Source organism: Abrus precatorius, unplaced genomic scaffold, assembly GCF_003935025.1.
Source record: "Abrus precatorius isolate BTA unplaced genomic scaffold, Abrus_2018 Scaffold11, whole genome shotgun sequence".
Taxonomy (NCBI): Eukaryota; Viridiplantae; Streptophyta; class Magnoliopsida; order Fabales; family Fabaceae; genus Abrus; species Abrus precatorius.
In genome coordinates, this window is record NW_020874303.1 from 3,958,265 (window position 1) to 3,977,733 (window position 19,469).

The 19,469-nt window shown below is 30.7% G+C and overlaps 1 protein-coding gene across 1 annotated transcript; it reads left to right on the plus strand.

The window, feature by feature from the left end:
* The first annotated feature begins 14,703 nt into the window (after window positions 1–14,703).
* On the plus strand, window positions 14,704–19,186 carry LOC113855475 (G-type lectin S-receptor-like serine/threonine-protein kinase At4g27290). Its single transcript, XM_027487122.1, has 7 exons — window positions 14,704–15,955; window positions 16,044–16,181; window positions 16,779–16,942; window positions 17,619–17,829; window positions 18,152–18,389; window positions 18,501–18,642; window positions 18,711–19,186. The coding sequence occupies exons 1-7, from the start codon at window positions 14,704–14,706 to the stop codon at window positions 19,014–19,016; spliced, it is 2,451 nt and encodes an 816-aa protein (XP_027342923.1). The 3' UTR covers window positions 19,017–19,186.
* The last annotated feature ends 283 nt before the right edge of the window (window positions 19,187–19,469 follow it).

Below are 19,469 nucleotides of genomic sequence, written 5' to 3' on the forward strand. Positions count from 1 at the left end.
AAATTTCTAGAATTAAGATTTCACACTTTAAATATAATTTTTTTAAATTAAAGTTTATAATTTTAAAAATTAATTTTAAGAATTATTTTTTGAAAGTGCAAAATCTTAATTTTGAAAACTTATATTTAGAAACAATTAATAATTTTAGAAATTAATTTTTAAAAATGTAATAACTTAATTTTGAAAACTTATTTAAGAAGACCTTTTATTATTATAAAGAGTATTTTAGAGAGAGAAATTACAAGCTTTTTTTAATAAGGGTGTAAAAAGAAAAGAAGTGCAGAAAATAACCCCCTAAAAACAACTGATTTATTATGCTTTAGTAGAGGAAAGAAGTTGGGTCATGAAACAAACACCATTGCACACTTTGAATTTCAACCCATTTTCATTGGTGGGACAATTATTACATGAAAACAAGACGAAGAAACTTCCCACATAACTCAAGTGGTAAAGCTAATCCCCATAATTGCACACATTGAATTTTGTTGTTGGAGTTTGGACTAATTTGAAAGATAACAAAAGAAGAGAGAAACAAAAATTTGTTTACATCTAGTGATTTTCTTAAGGTTAATTTGCAAGATAAAATTCTGATTTTTTAAAATTTACTAATATTTTTAGTTTTGTAGTGTTGTAGAACTTTAAGTTTGCTAAATTCTATGCAAACTTAAGCATGTATATTTGGTTATATTCTATTTATTTTTATTCAAATTCTCTCTTTTAGCGACATAAATTAGATGTTTAGTTTCATTTTTGTTTTATTAAAATTAAATTTTCTTAAATAAAAATACAAAAAACAATAAAAAAATGACACAATTTATTTAAATAAATTTAGCATAATTCTTATGAGGAAGAACGGGTGAGAGTGGGGAGGTAGAGAGAGAGATTAGAGGAGAGATAATTAGATGAGAGAAAAGAGAGGTTGGGAATGAGGGAAAAAAAGATGAAAGATGAAATCACAAACTTTGTTAAGCAAATTTTATATAATTATTTTATTATTGTTTTTTTATTTTTTTTAAGTCAGTTCATTTTTGTTTAAATAAAAAAAAAATCACAGATCTATTTATGTTATATGCATTATTATAATGCTGTCATAATTTAATATCCTAAGAATCATTATGCTTCTTAATAATCATTAAAAGAAAAGTAATAAAGTTAAGAGTTCAAAAGTTTTAGGCATAGGGTTCGAATCTTGTAATTTAGGCAAATACCACCGAACCTCAAAAATAAAAAGAAAGAAAATAAGACTAAGATTTACACTTAGCGGACAAAGCAATGAGACAGCACGTTAATTTGTATTTTAAAATTAGTTTTTTGTTTTTAAAAATAAAATATAATATAAATTTATATTATATTTTATTTTATTTTAAAAATACAAAATTGTTTATAAAATAGAAATTAAACATTTCTAATAATATATTTTAACAATATTGTAATTAAGAATGAATTTGTTTGGGCAAAATTTCTGATGTATTTAACATTAACCAATTAGAGGCATATTTCATGTTAATACTATTGTGGGGGGGGGGGGGGGGGTAAAAAGTCACTAGCTAATTAAATTTAATAACAAGTAGTCCAAATTCGTTTTTGTATCGGAAAGAAAAACTGCTTTTTTTAATGTGCTGTTCATCAAATTTTGAATTATTAGGTTCTTTTAAAATCAATACTTATTTTAAAAAGTAAATTATTAAGGAAACATATTCTTAACAGTTTAATAAAATCCTATTAAATGTATTAAAAGAATATATTATTAGCATTACTCGATGAATGAGATTGAATATAACCAATTGAGGCTTGAGTCCCCTAATTGACTTTATGCTCTTACAAAGTTAGGACACGATTTCAATTCCAAGACAACTCAATAATCAGGAACTAAATTCTTAACAAAGTGCACTACAAAGTGCACTTCATGTCGCGCGTAACTTTGGAATATTAAATAGAAGTTTTACTCTTCTATTGATTTATTAATATAATGTAGTTTGATATTTTAATTTTTTTAAACCTTTTGAGATTCAAGGTTAATTTTTAATATTTATAAAGTAATTTCTATTAACATATCTTGCTTTTATTGTCAACTATAATAATAAATACTGTACGTATGTATTCTTATCCATGCCGTGCAATGATATTTATTTACCAACATGATGTTTGTACGTAGATTTTGAGTGAAAAAAATCTCACATGTGTATTATCAAAAGAAAAGAAAATCACACAACTAGGTTAACTTGCTTATAAGTGCATACATGATATTGAAGATCAATTAATGAAACTTTCACTTTTAGTTTTGGGTTTTATAATGGATCACATTCAAAGTTAACTTTATTATAAGTGCATTTTTGTATTTTAATTTCAATAAAAAATTTCACTTAAGTAAAAATATAAAAAATTGTACTAATTACATGCTATAATTCGCACAAAAGTTGAAGAGAATTCTCCTCCTTTTATAATATCTATACGAAAGAAGTCTCACATTGGTGTGAACTTCAAATCAAGGACCTCATTGAGCTTATAAATAAAGCCTTGGGGTCCCGCATCATATTTATCCCAAAAAATTCTTTTTTCTTCTCCTTTTTTCTTATATTTTTACCTTGAGATATTGTTCTCATTAGTTGTAGTCCTAAATTGAGTTAAGAGTGGTATAATTTTTTTCTTTACTAAAGTTACAATATTGTCTTTATTGTCTCTCTTTTAACTCTTATTTTTCTCATCTCTTATTTTAGTTGTGAAAGTGCATATCTGGTGTGTACTTGTTTACAGTCTACCATCATTATTATTCTAGTAGGTAGTACTATTTACAGTGAAAGTTGCATAAGTCAGAATAATTAAGAGAGAAAATTTTTGGTTCTAGAAATTAAAGATAAGAGCAATTTTGAGGAAAGACAATTGTCTTGATGCAATTGAAGGCAGATCCGCAGATATTTCAGAAGAAAAATAAAAAGAAATTGATAATAATATTGTTGCCGATTTGCATTTAGCATTGGCATACTCAGTGTTATCTAGTGTTGTAGAGAAGAAGACTGCAAAAGAGATTTGAGACACTCTGATCAAGTTGTATGAGGTCAAGTCACTTCATACCAGAATATTCTTAAAGAAAAAACTCTACACTCTTCAAATGAGTGAGTTTACATCAGTACCAGACCAAATCAATAATCTAAATATGTTATTCGCTCACCTTACAACTTCATATTTCATAATAGTAGAAAATGAACGTGCAGAGCTTCTACTCTAGAGTTTACCAGATTCATATGATCAACTCATCATCAATATAACAAATAACAACATTATCGGTTGTCTATCTTTTGATGATGTTGCCAGAGCAGTTCTTGAAGAAGAATCCAAGAGAAAGAATAAGGAAGATGGACTGGACAATTCTAAACAAGCAGAAGAATTGACAATGATGAGAGGGAGATTAGTGGAACGTGGCCTCAGTGGGAGTCAAAATCATAGTAGATCAAAATCTCGGAGAAGGAAGAACCTCAAATGCTACAATTGTGGCATGAGAGGGCACATGAAGAAAGATTGTTGGCACAAGAAGAGTGGAGGAGGTAAAAACTCTGAAGCATCAACTTCTCAAGGTTGTGTTGCAAGTACCTAAAATGATAGTGACATCTTATATAGTGAAGCAGAAATAAATTCTAAAAGTGGAAGACAACTCCATGAATGTTGGATATTGGATTCAAGTGCAACTTGGCACATGACTCCATGGCAAGACTGATTTTGTACTTATGAACCTATCTCAGGAGGATCCGTATTCGTGGGAAATGATCATGCCTTAGAAGTTGCTGGAGTCGGTATTGTCAAATTAAAAATGTATGATGGTACTATTCGAACAATTCAACGAGTACGACATATGAAGGATTTGGGATCAACAAACAAGATTTTAGGGATGCAAATATACCAAGACAACAAGGATAGGAAGATTTGGCTTTCTCAGAAGAATTATTTATTGAAAGTCTTGCAACGCTTCAACATGCAAGATTGTAAGCCAATTCTACGTCACTTCTTGTCAATTGCAAATTATTCTCAAGTATGAGTCCTAGCAATAAAGCAGAGAGCAAAGAAATGTCTTGAGTACCATATGCATCAGCAGTGGGAAGCTTTATGTATACCATGATTTGTACAAGACCAAACATTGCACAAGCAGTGGGAGCAGTCAATAAGTTTATGGCAGATCCTGGTAAAGAGCATTAAAATATTGTAAAGAGGATCCTTAGATACATTAAAGGAACTTTTAATGTTGCATTATGTTTTGAAGGCTCTGAATTTATTGTTAAGAGCTATGTTGATTCAGATTTTACAGGTGATCTGGATAAAAGGAAATCCACTACTAGTTATGTGTTTATACTTGCTGGAGGGGCAATAAGCTGATTGTCTAAGTTACAAACTGTTATGGTTCTATCTACTACAGAAGCTGAATACATGGCAACTACTGAGACATGCAAGGAAGCAATTTGGATTCAAAGGCTATTGGAGGAACTTGGGCACAAATAGCAAATCTATTGTGTATTGTGACAATCAGAGTGCCTTACATATTGCAAAGAATCCAACCTTTCATTTTTAGAACAAAGCATATAGGCATACAATACTACTTTATTCGTGAAGTAGTAGAGGAAAGAAGAGTGAATATGCAAAAGATTCATACCAAAGACAACATAGCGAACATAATGACAAAGCCAGTCAATAATGACAAGTTTACATGGTGTCGATCCTTGTGTGGCCTATTAGAAACATAAGCAACATATAATTCTAATGTGTGAAGATATAATTAACTTAATCATAATCTTTAAGTTGGAGAATGAAAGAAGTCCCACATTGGTGGGAACTTCAAATCAAGGATCTCATTGAGTTATAAATAAAGCTTTGGGGTCCCTCATCATATCTATCCCAAAAACTCCTTCTTCTTCTCCTTTTCTCTTATATTTTTACCTTCAGATATTATTCTCGGTAGTTGTAGTCCTAGACTGAGTTAGGAGTGGTGTAATTTTCTTCTTTACTAAAGTTGCAGTATTATCTTTATTGTCTCTCTTTTAGCTCTTATTTTTCTTATTTCTTATTTTAGTTGAGTTATTATAGTGTTATTCTGGTTCCAACACTATCTTCGTAGCAAATGATGGTTGACTATTAATACCTTTCTTTCTTCTATACAACGTCACTATTCATTAAGTTAACATGCATGTGTCTCATTTTCATGTTAATGAATTTAGATATTGAAAGATACCTACCACTCTTGGATTGCACCATAAGCATTCACACTTATACTACCCAGCTTTTATTCCTCTCTTTCATATTTCTGTCAAAAAAAAAAAATTCTTCTTAAATTTACTTTCAAGTCAATTAATTCAAGTTGAGTTGAATTAACTTACTTAAGGAGTAAATCTCTTTAAAAAATTTTGATTTTTCTAACATATATCAGGATATATAATAAAAATGTGATATTATAAAATCTCACATATTAAATATTATATTTTTAAATAAAAACTTATTATTTTTTAATTTTTTTAGTGGATATCCTTAAATATTTGTTCAGAAAATCATTTTCTATTTACTAAACTCGAAAGTTTAAGAAAACTTAAGACTTAGGCATTATAACCAAAAGTTATAACCTACTTGACTAATAATGCATGCTAATTAGCAAAAATATAAATACATTTGCATGCATTACAATGGTAGATCAGTTGCCAGATATTACCATCAATATCACAAAGATATAACCATGAAATAATCCAACAACTATGAATCCCTTGGTACAATTATGTTGTCAATTTGAACATTAAGAGTCTTTGACACATCTCACAAAACATGTCCATATTGTTGTCTACGAGGAATGCCAGTTTGCAACAACTTGAGGACCAATTTCTATTGAGATCATTGAATTTATGGAGTGCACCTGCCTATCCACAAAATGCAAGACCAAGAAAACCACTATAGTGCATAATACAAGGTAAAGGTAAACTAGTGATATATATCATCAACATGCTTATATCTTTTTAATTAACTACTTTAGCTTAAAATTTAATTAGAAGTTGAGGCTCTTTGTGCTATTGATTAATAGCAAATACAAACTGCAAATAATATGTAACTAGTGTAAGATTTTTAATAATTGAAAATTTTGAAGAATCTCAACTTATTTTGTACATTTACAGGTGCTAGTGCTAGAGGACTTGCTCCAAACCCAAGAATGGGACAATTAACTCATGAAGATGAAGTGCTTCAATTTTTGTGCCTCAGTTTGTTGATATTTTGACAGTATTTTAAATCAAGTGATTACAGGAAAATATATGGTAAAGAAGCATAAACAAACCAATGGAAGGCTTTATCTTGCTTCTATTCTCGCTTGGATTTCTGAATAATATAGCAGATATTGTTACTGTAAGGGAGATTCTTGACACGGTGCGATCTCTCAATGATGGCCAGATCATAGTTTCATCTGGCAAAACCTTTGCATTGGATTCTTCAGTCCAGGAAATTCCAGGAACTGTTATGTTGGAATTTGGTACAATAAAATCCTAAAACAGATAGTGGTATGAGTTCTTAACAAAGATAACCCTCTCACTGATTCATCAGGGGTTTTGAAACTCAATGAAAATGGAGTTCTAGTTCTTCTTAAGCATTACAAGAGTGTCATCTAGTCTTCCAACGCAACAAGATCAGCATAGAATCCGTTTGCAAAACTTTTGGATAATGGAAATTTCATTATGCAGGATGAAAGCAACAATGGTGACCCTAAAGATTTGGTATGGCAAAGTTTTGATTATCCATCAGACACAATCTTGCCAGGACAAAAGTTTGGAAGAAATCTAGTTAATGGCCTAAACTGTTACATGTCATCATGGAATAGCTCTGATGATCCATCTCTAAGGTAAATATTGGTATCAAATTGATATTAAAGGATATCCACAATTTGTTTTAAGAGAAGGAAGTGTCAAAAGATTTTGTTTTGGATCACAGAATGGTATTCAGTTTCATGGGGCACCTCAGTTGAAACAAAATACTGTAATTTTATTTTTAATGAAGAAGAGTTGTATTTTACATTCGAGGTTGTCAACAAATTATCTCTTTACAGGATGGTATTAACAGCATATGGATTTATCCAAAGGATTTATTGGAATAATGAAGAAAATGATTGGAGCTCATATGCAAGAGTTCTTGTGGATGACTATGATTACTATGATACATGTAAAGCATATGCTAACTGTGATATAAACAAAATCCCAGCATGTAATTGCTTGGATGGCTTTGTTTCCAAAAGGGTTGATATATATAGTGGTTATGTGAGGAGAACTCAACTGCGCAGTGATGGAGATGAGTTTGTGAAGTTTTTTGGGCTGAAATTACCAAACAGAGAGATCCTGGTTTGATAGAAATATTAGCCTTGAGGATTGTAGAATGTTGTGCATGAAGAATTGCTCTTGTACAGCTTATGGAGCCTTGGATGTAAGTAAAGGAGAAATGAGTGTTTACTTTGGTTTGATGATCTATTTAACATAAGAGCATTGACTGAAGTTGATCAAGATATATACATAAGAATGGCTGGTACAGAAGTAGGTATGAGATTTTTCCCAATTTGGCTATTTTCTTTCTTCTGCTTTTTTTTTCCTTCCATTTGTTATCTTTTGTCATTTCTTACTACTTCTCAAATTCTCTTTCTCTCTATTCAACTACAAATTTTTAGAAGCCATTGGAAGGAAGCAATCACAAAAATCAAACATCTAGAAGCAAGAGATTATGACCATAATCTGTGTATTATCTACTGAAATTTTAATCCTATGCTTAGCCTTCATCATTTATAGACTGTGGAAGATACAGCAGAAAGATAGTTAAGTAATTCTCCACTCAGGAGATTAATTTATACATCTTGATTCTTCTATATATTATGTATATTGCAAACTTATGTGTTATCTATAACTGTAATTTATAAGATTAATATACTGCAAACCCCTTGAGATTTGGTTAATTGGTATTAATCTAAGTAACTATAATTCATCATTCACAAATGAGCAAGTAAATCACTAAAGAATCAAAAGTCTTTAATTCAAATCAAAAAAGTGTATCACATATACAAAGTGAGTCCTATTCTCAGTGGCAGAAAATAATGTGAGCAATCCAAGTTTGCTTCTATTCTATTTTAGATTTGGGGTAGGGCAGATGAAAGTAGAACTAACATGGAACAATTAGCATGTTATACTGATGAATCCACATTTTATTGGATTTTTACTTGTTATTTTGATGTTTCTTAATAGAAAAAGTAAACTTAGGACGTGTAAATAACATAAAAATATCATTTTGGTCAAATATCATAGGTTTCTTAATTTTTGATTAATTTACATTGATTTACATAGATATAGTTTGTAATTTTGATCATTTGAATAATTGTGCAGGAATTTCTAGACTTTTTCCATGGATTTTTAGCATTTGAGAAAGTTTGATATGAAAGTGATCACTTTGGATCCCATAGTGAACATTACAGTAAGCTAAATCCAGAAGGGCAGACGAAAGTGATCACTATGAACCCATAGTAACAACTACAGAGGCCTATTTTAAGAAAGTGTTGCGCGTGTTTACTTTGGAACCATAGTAGACACTCTGGAGCAACCAAAGTTATCACTCTGATACCAAAGTGACAACTCCAGAGAGGCCAAAAGCACCAGACTTGTGCGTGGTTACTATGGAGCGAGAGTAACTACTATGGAACACTGCACATTATCACTATGATGCCAAAGTGATAACTTTAGAGAGGCCCAAATCACAGGACTTGCACGTAACCACTATGGAGCGATAGTAACTACTATGGAGCACTGCGCGTTATCGCTATGAAACTATAGTAGTTACTTTGGGCAAAAATTTTGCACTATAAATAGGATTTAAGAAATTAGGATACGGAGTTTTTTACACACTTTTGGCTTCTTTTGACATTTTGGGGAACACTTGCAGAGCCTAGGTCGGCCTTGGGTGACAACCTAGGGTTTGATTTACGTTTTCTTCTTACTTCTCTTTGCTTTTTACATTGATGTTGTTGATTTCTTTTAACTTTTACTTTGTAATTGTGAGACTCATCCTCATGGAGGGCTAAATTTCTTGTAATTCCTAGCGAGTTCACTTAGATTCTTGAATTCTTGGATTTTAAATGTTAATACAAATTCTTTTCTTTTATGAATTTCTTCTTCTCAATCTCTTGAATTGAATTAATGGTTGAATGAGGGGAACATTGCTTAATTAACCCTAATTCGTTTTAATGAGATTATAAACTTAGTTTGCTTAATTCTGAGTTTATTTCTAAGGTTGCTTAATCTTGAAATGAGAGATTGGAGCCCGTTGATTACTTAATTTCGTATGGAAATTTAAGGTTGATTTTCGCTTGTTAAATTAACTTAATTCTGGAAAGAGAGGAAGAGTATTAAATCTTGAGAGGAATAAGGATAGAGTCTACATGAATAAACTAGAGGTTACCACTTTTTATTGATTGAACTTTATAATTTTGTTTCTTACTTTTTACATTGATCTTGAAATCACAAAACCTCTTTGTTTACTTGCTTTTTGAATACACTGCACACCATATGTTTGATATTTGTCTATTCGTCCAATGATTCATAAGAGACGATCTAGGTTAGCACCCTAGTATTTGCGACAAATCTTTCGTTCATCAAATATAAAACTAAGAACAAGGAATACAATGCACGTCTTGATTAAACTTATCAGAGAGAAACCTAGGGCGTATATAGACTTGAACTTTCACTTAATATAACATACATTTCCAGAATTTGTATTTCAATGGTGTCAAAATGATTGAACTAAATAAATACATATGAAAAACTTGAAGATATTATACACACAAGATTAAATACATGTTCCTATTATACTTGACATAATAAAGGCCATGCGTCCATATCCATTCATAAGTGCACCAAAGCAATGTCTCCTTGGCTTCTTGAAGCAGTCAAACTACACACTTACATAGATATATCTCTTAAGGAAATATGCTCCTGCGAAAAAGTATAAAGTCAAGAGATCTATTAAGAATTAATCAACCTCTTTAACATCACAATTCTAAAGCACTCTTACCTTGAATTTATTATTTGTACTTCCAATCATCAAATAAGAGATTTAATCTTATTGAACTTAAGATTTAATGTCATATTAAGTGTAACACCCTTCTAGTACTAAAGTTCTAATATTACTAAGTTGGGACACCTAAATCACTAGAACCCAAATACAACTGGACTGTGATAACTTCTGAATTCTAATATAAAATAAGTTCATAAATAGGAATAGCTTACATGGAAGTACACATATCTAGATAAGGGAAAACGCTAATCTGAGTAACATCACTAAGTATCATTAAGTACAACAACATTTCACAACATTACATATATATAAGTAATCACCATAAGGTCATTATTTAATATACTCATGCACCATTGTGGAGGAACCATTCCCAGTTCCTCTATAGTTCATAAACATATAGGGATACCTTTCAGAGTTTGCAAACACTCATTCTATCCTGCTCGTCTCAACATTGTTTATGTCAATTCAACATCAATCCCAATCAAAATAAGTAAAAATAATTAGTCATTATCAACATCAAGGATAGGAAAATAACAACTTAACATACAATCTTTTCAATCATCTCAAATCATATTCAGGCACGTGAAATTCTCGCTCGTTTCAAATAAGTTCTTGCAATATCTTCTCCTTTTTTTACACATTATTTCAATCATGAGCAGAGGTATGAATTCATATCAAAGGAGTAAAATAACAAAGTCATTGTCATATGAATTAGAAAATCAAAATTTGGAAACATAGACGTATAATCATAGGAAAAGAAAATAAATATTTTTATCCAAACCAAACTTTCCCAAGAGTAAGTATAATAGCAAAACAATCCAATCCCTAATATGTATAGTGTTCCAAAATAATACAAAATAAGTTTGTCCTATGAGCATTGTCAACTTACGACTATACAAACAAGTCTATACAATCATAATAGAACATAAGTTTTATATATAGAGAGAAAATTCTTAGAAAAAATTATAAAACATAACTACTTAGCAATTACTAATATAACTATTTGGTGGTTACCATTAGAAATAACTACTTAGTAATTATTTTTAGAAGTTCAAGAAATATAAACATTAATTTCCTCATTTTTTATTTATAATTAATATCAAACACTATATCCTAATAATATTAATTATACAACTATGAATCAAAACTATATAAATACTCTAAAATTTTAACAGAGTTTCTATAATTACTATTTATTATCTTTATAATTTAAGAAATTTTTGTTTAAATATTTTTATTAATTTGATTAACAAAGAAGAAAAATATTTTAGATAAAATTTGCTGAAATAAGAGTAATAATAGACATCTTAATTAAAGTGGTAATAGACACATCCAATGTCATGATGTTAAATGTTTGTGTTTATCTCTCTTCATAAATATTTATGAATTTTGATAAGGTCTCACCTATTTATGCTTATAAAGAGAGATTGAAACAAAGTTTTCACATAATAAATTTATATTTATGACAATTCAACGTGAGAGGATCCTGTCATTCTTGTCTACAAATATTCAATGACTTCTTGTAATGACTTTTTAGTCCTTTGTGAATTGTGATCTTTAGTCGATATACAACGCTATTTAATGTAATATTAATAAAAAAATGTTAACATTGTGGATGATTTTAAGAATTTAAAAATAATAATTTTATTAAAAATATTAACTATACTTTTTATGTTTTTAGTATAATAAATATTTTTAAATAAAAATGTATTATTTTTAATTGCTTGAAATTTGTTAACATTAACAAAATAAAAAAGGATAAAGATTTCAGTTATTACAATGAATTAAGTTGGTTAACTCAACAAAATTTTAGTTAATTTTATCTGATCCAAGTAATTTGACTGCTAAATTTAGTTTTGAGACTAAATAACCAAATAAGTGTTCAATTTACTATGGTTGCTCAGACTTTTGCACTGGGCCGGCTTTAAGCAATAGAATTTCAACTGACTCATGCACCCTAGCTACATGAACCCATTTTATATCTCACATAACACTTTGCACAAAAACAAATAATGAAAATGTTAAGATATTATATGAGTAGATTAACAATATATCAAATGGTATATAAATCAGAGTGTCTTACTCTAAATTTATCAAAAACATTTTAGTCAAAGAAATTGCTTGAGCTTAAGTTAAATCTCTCTCATTCTCTAATATTAGATCGAGCTTGTATTGTTAAGGGTAAATGTTTCAAAGACAGTTGATGCATCCATCAGATATTGACTTTGTTTATCTGAAGTCATAACTTTACTTCGTGTGGGTCCTATGTGTGCCACAAAGTCCACAAGACAGGACAGCACTTCATTAGTGTGGCCATGATTTGAGTAGGGAATGGAATTGGCCTGCCGGGCTCTTTACCGAGAAAGATTTGGTTAGTTTTACTAACATAAAACTATGGACTACGGTCAACAAATGATGTCACAAATTATCAAACGGATCCACATTAAATGTCATTTCAGAATTCATTCTACAACAGTCCCAACAATGCCACTTTATTAGTTTAGACTAATTCTATGCTTTTCACAAGTACTGAGGACTAATAATTGTAAACTATTACTGTTTTTTGTGCTTTATTAGTTTAGACTTATTCCAACATATTACTACTCTTTTAAACTATTTATCCAAACCCCAAGTACAAATCCCCGTTTCATATGTGCCTGCTAGTACTTGTTAATGATATATAAGATAAAGATATTACATAGTGTTACACTTCAGTTGTTCTGATAACAGAACTCCTAATCATAATGGAATAAGCATATCCTTGTCCATGCCGTGAATGATATTTATTTACAGAAACGATACCTGTACATTGATTTTGAGAACAAAAATGTCACAGGTACATCCTTAGAGATAGTGGAAAAATAAATAAAGAAGACTAAATAATGATAATGATGAAATTATACAAAATTTGCGTGGAACTTTAATTGCACATGTAAAATTACTGGTTGATTTATGAAACGTTTTCTTAATTCCCGATTTTGTGTTTTGTATATCCAATATGAAGTTGATTATTGAGCCTGCATTTTATGCCTATGCTTCCTTATTTTTAGGTCCATTTCATCCCAAATTAAGTTTGAGGAGAGGATACACTGACATCACTATGGTCAACTGGAATGTGATCTTCAAATGGTCCACGCAAAGTTGCAATTTGCAAACCTAATATTACCTTATCTTGAAAACAAATAAATGATGGTTGATCTAAGTCAAATTATAGCTCAATATAATTTCCTTGTTAATGACCACGTGCTATCTGGTCATCTTAACGTCACTTATCGCTGTTAATTAGAAGACTGAATAAATATTTATTTTACTTCTTAAAATTGTAAAAATTAATCAATTTATGTCATGTTTTAATGAACTTTTAGAGATTATAGAAGAAAAAAAATAGTATAAATAATGAATAAAACTTCTTCCATATATTTAAAACAACTTATCTCTTCAAATTTTAAAAAAATTAAATGAAAATAGCTTCTTATTTTAAGTTACTTTTAACCTATAAAAAAAATTATTCAAATTTTTATCCTGATTTCTTCTCCTAAAAACTTTTCTAGAAATTTTGCGAACAGGACTTTATAAAAATATTGTTTTAATTTTTAATGTTTTAAAAATAACTCATTTTAGTCTTTTTTTTTTTTACTTCATATTTAATTTTTTATTGTTGTTTTATATAAGTAGGATTAAAATAAATTTTTTTTTAAACATGGAGATTAAAGTAAGGTTTTTGTAAAGTGAGAAAATAAAATTATCTATCTTTAATTTAAGAAACTAAAATGAATATTTACTGTTAAAAAAATTGATTTGTATGTGACTCAGTCTTATATTAATGAATCATGATATGAAGAGATACATACCACTGTTGAATATTATGTCATTTTCTCTTCTTTTTTCCCTCTTTCCTTATATTTCAGCATGTCACTTTTGCCTTCATTAATTCACGTTGAATCAGGGTAGACCCACTTAGAAATAATACTCTTGCAAGCTTACTTTTGTATTCGCAAAGAAATTTGTTAAAAAAAAATTATCCAGTAACTTATTCCATGCATGTGAACTGCATGAGGTCACTTCAAACACCACGAGCCTTGGGCTTAATATATTCTTCCTTAATTTCTTTACATCAACTAAACCATTTGTATTTTGTTCTATCTCTGAGGAATACCGGTTTGGAATATAGTGACTAACTTCTTTTGAGATTACTAATTTATGGAATGTGCTTGCTTCATCCACAATTCGGGGGGTAAAATTGGCCATGAAAGTCCATATTGCATAGTAAGGCTCTGATTCCATCAACATGTTTATATCATTTTAATTAATTAGTCTTAGAGGGTTTGCAGATCCGACTAAGACTAATAAACTTAGAAGTTGAGATTCTTTGTGCTACTGATCAATAGCAATTACAAACTGTAAATAATCTGTAACTACTGCTAATTCACTAATTATAGAAAAATGAAGCTTACTCTCTGTGTATTCACAGGTGCTATTGATATTTGACACTGCTAGTGCTGCTAAGACCATATGATTTGGAGAATCAACTCATGGAAATAGAGTGCTCCATTTTTTGTGCCTCAGTTTTTTTATATTTTAGCACTGTGTTTTAAAACAAGCTAAATACAGGAACATATATACTGAAGAAAAATGCACAACCAGATGGAAGGCTTTACCTTGCTTCTATTCTGCCTTGTCATGTTGAATACTATATTAGCCACCACAGTCAGAGACACAGTTAATACAGTGCAGCCAATCAATGATGGCCAGATCATAGTTTCAGCTGGAGAAATCTTTGCACTGGGATTCTTCAGTCCGCGAAATTCCAAAAGCCGTTATCTTGGAATTTGGTATCATAAAATCCCAACACAGACAGTAGTATGGGTTGCCAACAGAGACAACCCTCTCACTGATTCATCAGGGGTTTTGAAAATCAACGAAACTGGAATTCTAGTCCTTCTCAACCATAACAAGAGTGTTATTTGGTCTTCCAATTCAACAAGGACAGGACAATATCCGGTTGCAAAGCTTTTGGATTCTGGAAATTTCGTTGTACAGGATGGCATTAACAATGATGATCCTAATGATTTACTGTGGCAAAGTTTTGATTATCTAGTAGATACACTCTTGCCTGGCCAAAAGTTTGGAAGAAATTTAGTTACGGGCTCCAACCGATACATGTCATCATGGAATAGCTCTGATGATCCATCTCAAGGTAAATATAGTTATCAATTTGATATTAGTGGATATCCACAATTGGTTTTAAGAGAAGGCACTGGCAAAAGATTTCGTGTTGGATCATGGAATGGTGTTCAGTTTAGTGGGACACCTCAGGTGAAACAACACGGTGAATATAGATTTAATTTAGTTTCTAATGAGGACGAGATATATATTAGCTATGAAATTGCCAATAAGTCAGATCTTCATAGGCTGGTGTTAACAACAAATGGATTTGTCAAGAGGATTTACTGGAGTGATGATGAAAATGGTTGGAGAGACTTCGCATCCTTGCCTGTGGATGACTGTGATTACTATGAAAAATGTGGAGCATATGCTAGCTGTAATGTAAACAATTTTCCTGTATGCAATTGCTTGGATGGATTTGTGCACAAAACATCAGATATACACAGTAGTTGTGTGAGGAGAACTTCATTGAGTTGTGATGGAGATGGATTTTTTAAGTTTTCAGGGTTGAAATTACCTGACACAGAGAGATCCTGGTTTGATAGAAATATGAGCCTTGAAAATTGTAGGATATTGTGCATGAAGAATTGCTCCTGTACAGCTTATGCAGCTTTGGATGTCAATAATGGGCCAAGTGGGTGTTTACTTTGGTTTAATGATCTGATTGACATAAAAGAATTGACGGAAGCTGATGAAGATATATACATAAAGATGGCTGGCACAGAATTAGGTATGAGATTGCCTCCTAATTTGGAAGTTTTCTTTCTTTTGTTATCTTCTGTCATTTCTTACTGTTTTCCAATTTATTTCTCTCTCAGAAGCTATTGAAAGAAAGCAATCACATAAATCCATCACCCGGAAGCGAAAGACTGTTATCATAAGCTGTGTGTCTATTGGAATTTTAATCTTATGCTTAATCTTCATCATTTATAGATGGTGGAAGACACAGCAGAAAGGTAGTTAAGAAGTTTTTGATTAATGAGATTATGTGTTTTGATTCGTCTACATGTTATAGTTACTGCAAGCTTAGGCTGTTATTCACTCGTAAATTTGGGCAAAAGCCTAACTCAACCCCAAAAGTTAGCTTGTAAGGTGAGGAGTGTTTTATCCTTTATAAGCTCTTATTTGGCTATATTTGTATTTGATGTGAGACTTCAACAACAAATTATGATATCTTCTATCTTTGATCAAGATTTAAGCTCAGTCAGTGCTGGCAATTTTTACTCTGAAAGAGATTTTCACTGTCTTGGGTTTCTCTTTCTCTCCTTTTCCTTGAGATTTGGTCAAATGATATTTATCTCAACAACTACATATAATTCATCATTCACAAATAAGCAACTAGGATCAATAAATCGTCAAAAACCTTTAATATCAATCAATAAAGTTTTATCACATAAAGAATATCAGAAAAATGAAGTATGCAATCAAAGTTTGCTTCTATAAGTTCTATCCTGTTTTACATTTGGGATGAAGGTAGAAAGAATTGGGAAAACTAAGCATGTTCTACATGTCAACTTATGTTTTCTTTTTACATTCCATTTACTACTTTGCAGGAAAGATGAAAGGCAATCCAGAAAGTGATGCAAATGTAATAGACGAGAACGAGAAGGAAGACCTAGAGTTACCCATGTTTGACTTGTCTACAATTAGATTTGCAACCAATAACTTTTCAGCTGACAACAAACTAGGGGAAGGTGGTTTTGGAGCAGTTTATAAGGTAATGAAATGATAAAATGTCACCTTGAGCCTAGAATACATGATATCAATAAAGTTAATTTTATACATAATGCTATACATTTCCTCTATATGACCAAAAATTGGTTAGAAAATGTGAATTTGATGAGACATTTCTATGGTCAATAGTTTGCACTAAAGACGTTAATTTTAAGGGAGAGCTTTATATCTGCTGATGGCTTTAGTTTGATTCTACTTTACACATTTACATAATTTCAGCTGGGCATTGATACTTTTTGTCACCTCCAATGTAAATAACTTGAACACCAAGACAACTTCGTAAGTTGTTTGACTCATTTCCATATTACTATTTTAAACCTGCGTGGCCTAAACCAGATCTTTGGTCCCTTCTTATCAGCTAAAATTTGAAATTGTCAAAAGGCATTATGTGCAACATGAAATTGTAAAATTTGTACTCTTCTCCTTCTGTAGGAATTTAAAATGAGTTGGGACATACAAAGAGGCTGTTATGCTGCTCATCAGATTCTAATTCATTAATGTCATATTGTTGAGCTTCTACAAAATTTTTCAAGATACATTCTTGCAAAAAAAATTATTCAATATTGGAACAATTCTAGTGATTACTGAATGATGAAATTTAAGTAAATTTACCTCATACATATTTTAGTAAATACGAAGCTTAGTACAATTTGTTTCAGGGTATCCTGGATGATGGATGTGAGATAGCTGTCAAGAGGCTCTCAAAGAATTCAAGCCAAGGACTCCAAGAGTTCAAAAATGAGGTTATGCATATTGCCAAACTTCAGCACAGGAATTTAGTGAAGCTGCTAGGGTACTGCATTCAAGCAGGGGAAAGATTGCTGATCTATGAATATATGCCCAACAAAAGCTTGGATTTCTTCATATTTGGTTTGATTCCAAAGAAACCTTATTCTTTATTTATTCTCATTTGGTGAATATCATATTCTTCATTTGAAAATTATTTCAATTGAACAGATACAACAAAGAAATCATGCTAGAATGTAAATGAATTTTCCTTGACCTGAGGAAGGGCAATAGATTTTTAATCAATGAAGTTTGATATTCTAATACCAATAGAAACTGTTTAAAAAATATCCCACTAGGTAAAATAAGGCTAGTTCTGGATTCAAGCTTTCTCTATCATGATTCAGACTTTGGAATGATGGTATCTTATTAGAAAAGTAGTCCAACTTGGCCACCTTTTGAACAGATAAAAATAAGAGCAAGTTACTAGATTGGCCAAGGCGCTTGCACATTATCAATGGGATTGCTCGCGGTCTTCTTTATCTTCATCAAGATTCAAGGCATAGAATAGTTCATAGAGATCTTAAAGCCGGAAATGTTTTGCTAGATAGTGAAATGAACCCAAAAATCTCGGACTTTGGACTTGCTAGAAGCTTTGGAGGAACTGAAACCGAAGCAAACACAATGCATGTAGTTGGAACATAGTAAGTGTTTTATTACAGTTATATAGTTATATTGTATAAACATGATCGTGATGGCATGGCTTGTTTTAAATTTATTTATCTGTTTATTTTGTGTATGTATGTGACATGCAGTGGCTATCTGCCGCCAGAGTATATAATTAATGGAGCTTACTCAACAAGATCTGATGTATTCAGCTTTGGTGTGTTGATATTGGAGATAGTGAGTGGAAAGAGAAATAGAGGTTTCTGTCATGAAGATAATCTTTTGTCACATGTAAGCATGAACTTGAACTTCAATTAATATGGTTCTTCTGTTAACCAATTGTTTTTAAAATTATGCAGGCATGGAGACTATTTACTGAAGAAAAATGCACTGAAATAGTTAATAAAACTATAAGAGACTCACTCAATTTATCTTCAGTGCTAAGATCAGTTCATGTGGGACTACTATGTGTGCAACTAAATCCAGATGACAGGCCAAGCATGTCATCTGTGGTACTGATGTTGAGCAGTGAATGCACACTGCCTCAGCCTAAATTGCCTGGATTCTTTACAAATAGAAATATGGTTGGTGACAGTTCTTCATCAAACAGTAACAAACAATACTCAAATAATGATATCACAATCAGCCTAATGTCTGCTAGATAGGTTGCATTTTGAACTTAATTTTGGAGCAGTTTAATGATGTAGATAAGTAGTGAGTAATGACTAGTGAAATTGCTTTTCATATTTCATATGTATGTATTTCCATGTGAGATCAGACACAAGTTATTGCAACAATAAATGTTTTCAATTTCAAAATAAAAAATAATAATTGGCCTTGGATAATGTCTTTTAAGTTGTTTTTGTTGCGACAGATTTGAGCTTTCTAAATGGCTAATTATTCTTGGCAATATAAATTGATTTAGGTCCAGCAGGAAACTTTTAAAAAAGTTCTTATATGAAAAAAAAATTATATAAAAAATAAATAAATTTTATCTAATAAGTTCAAAATAATTTATCTTTTCAAATTTTAGAGAATTTAAATGAGAGAATTTTTAGAACTTAAAAATAATATAAATTACTTTTAATTTATGAAAGAAATTTTATTTATTTTTTATA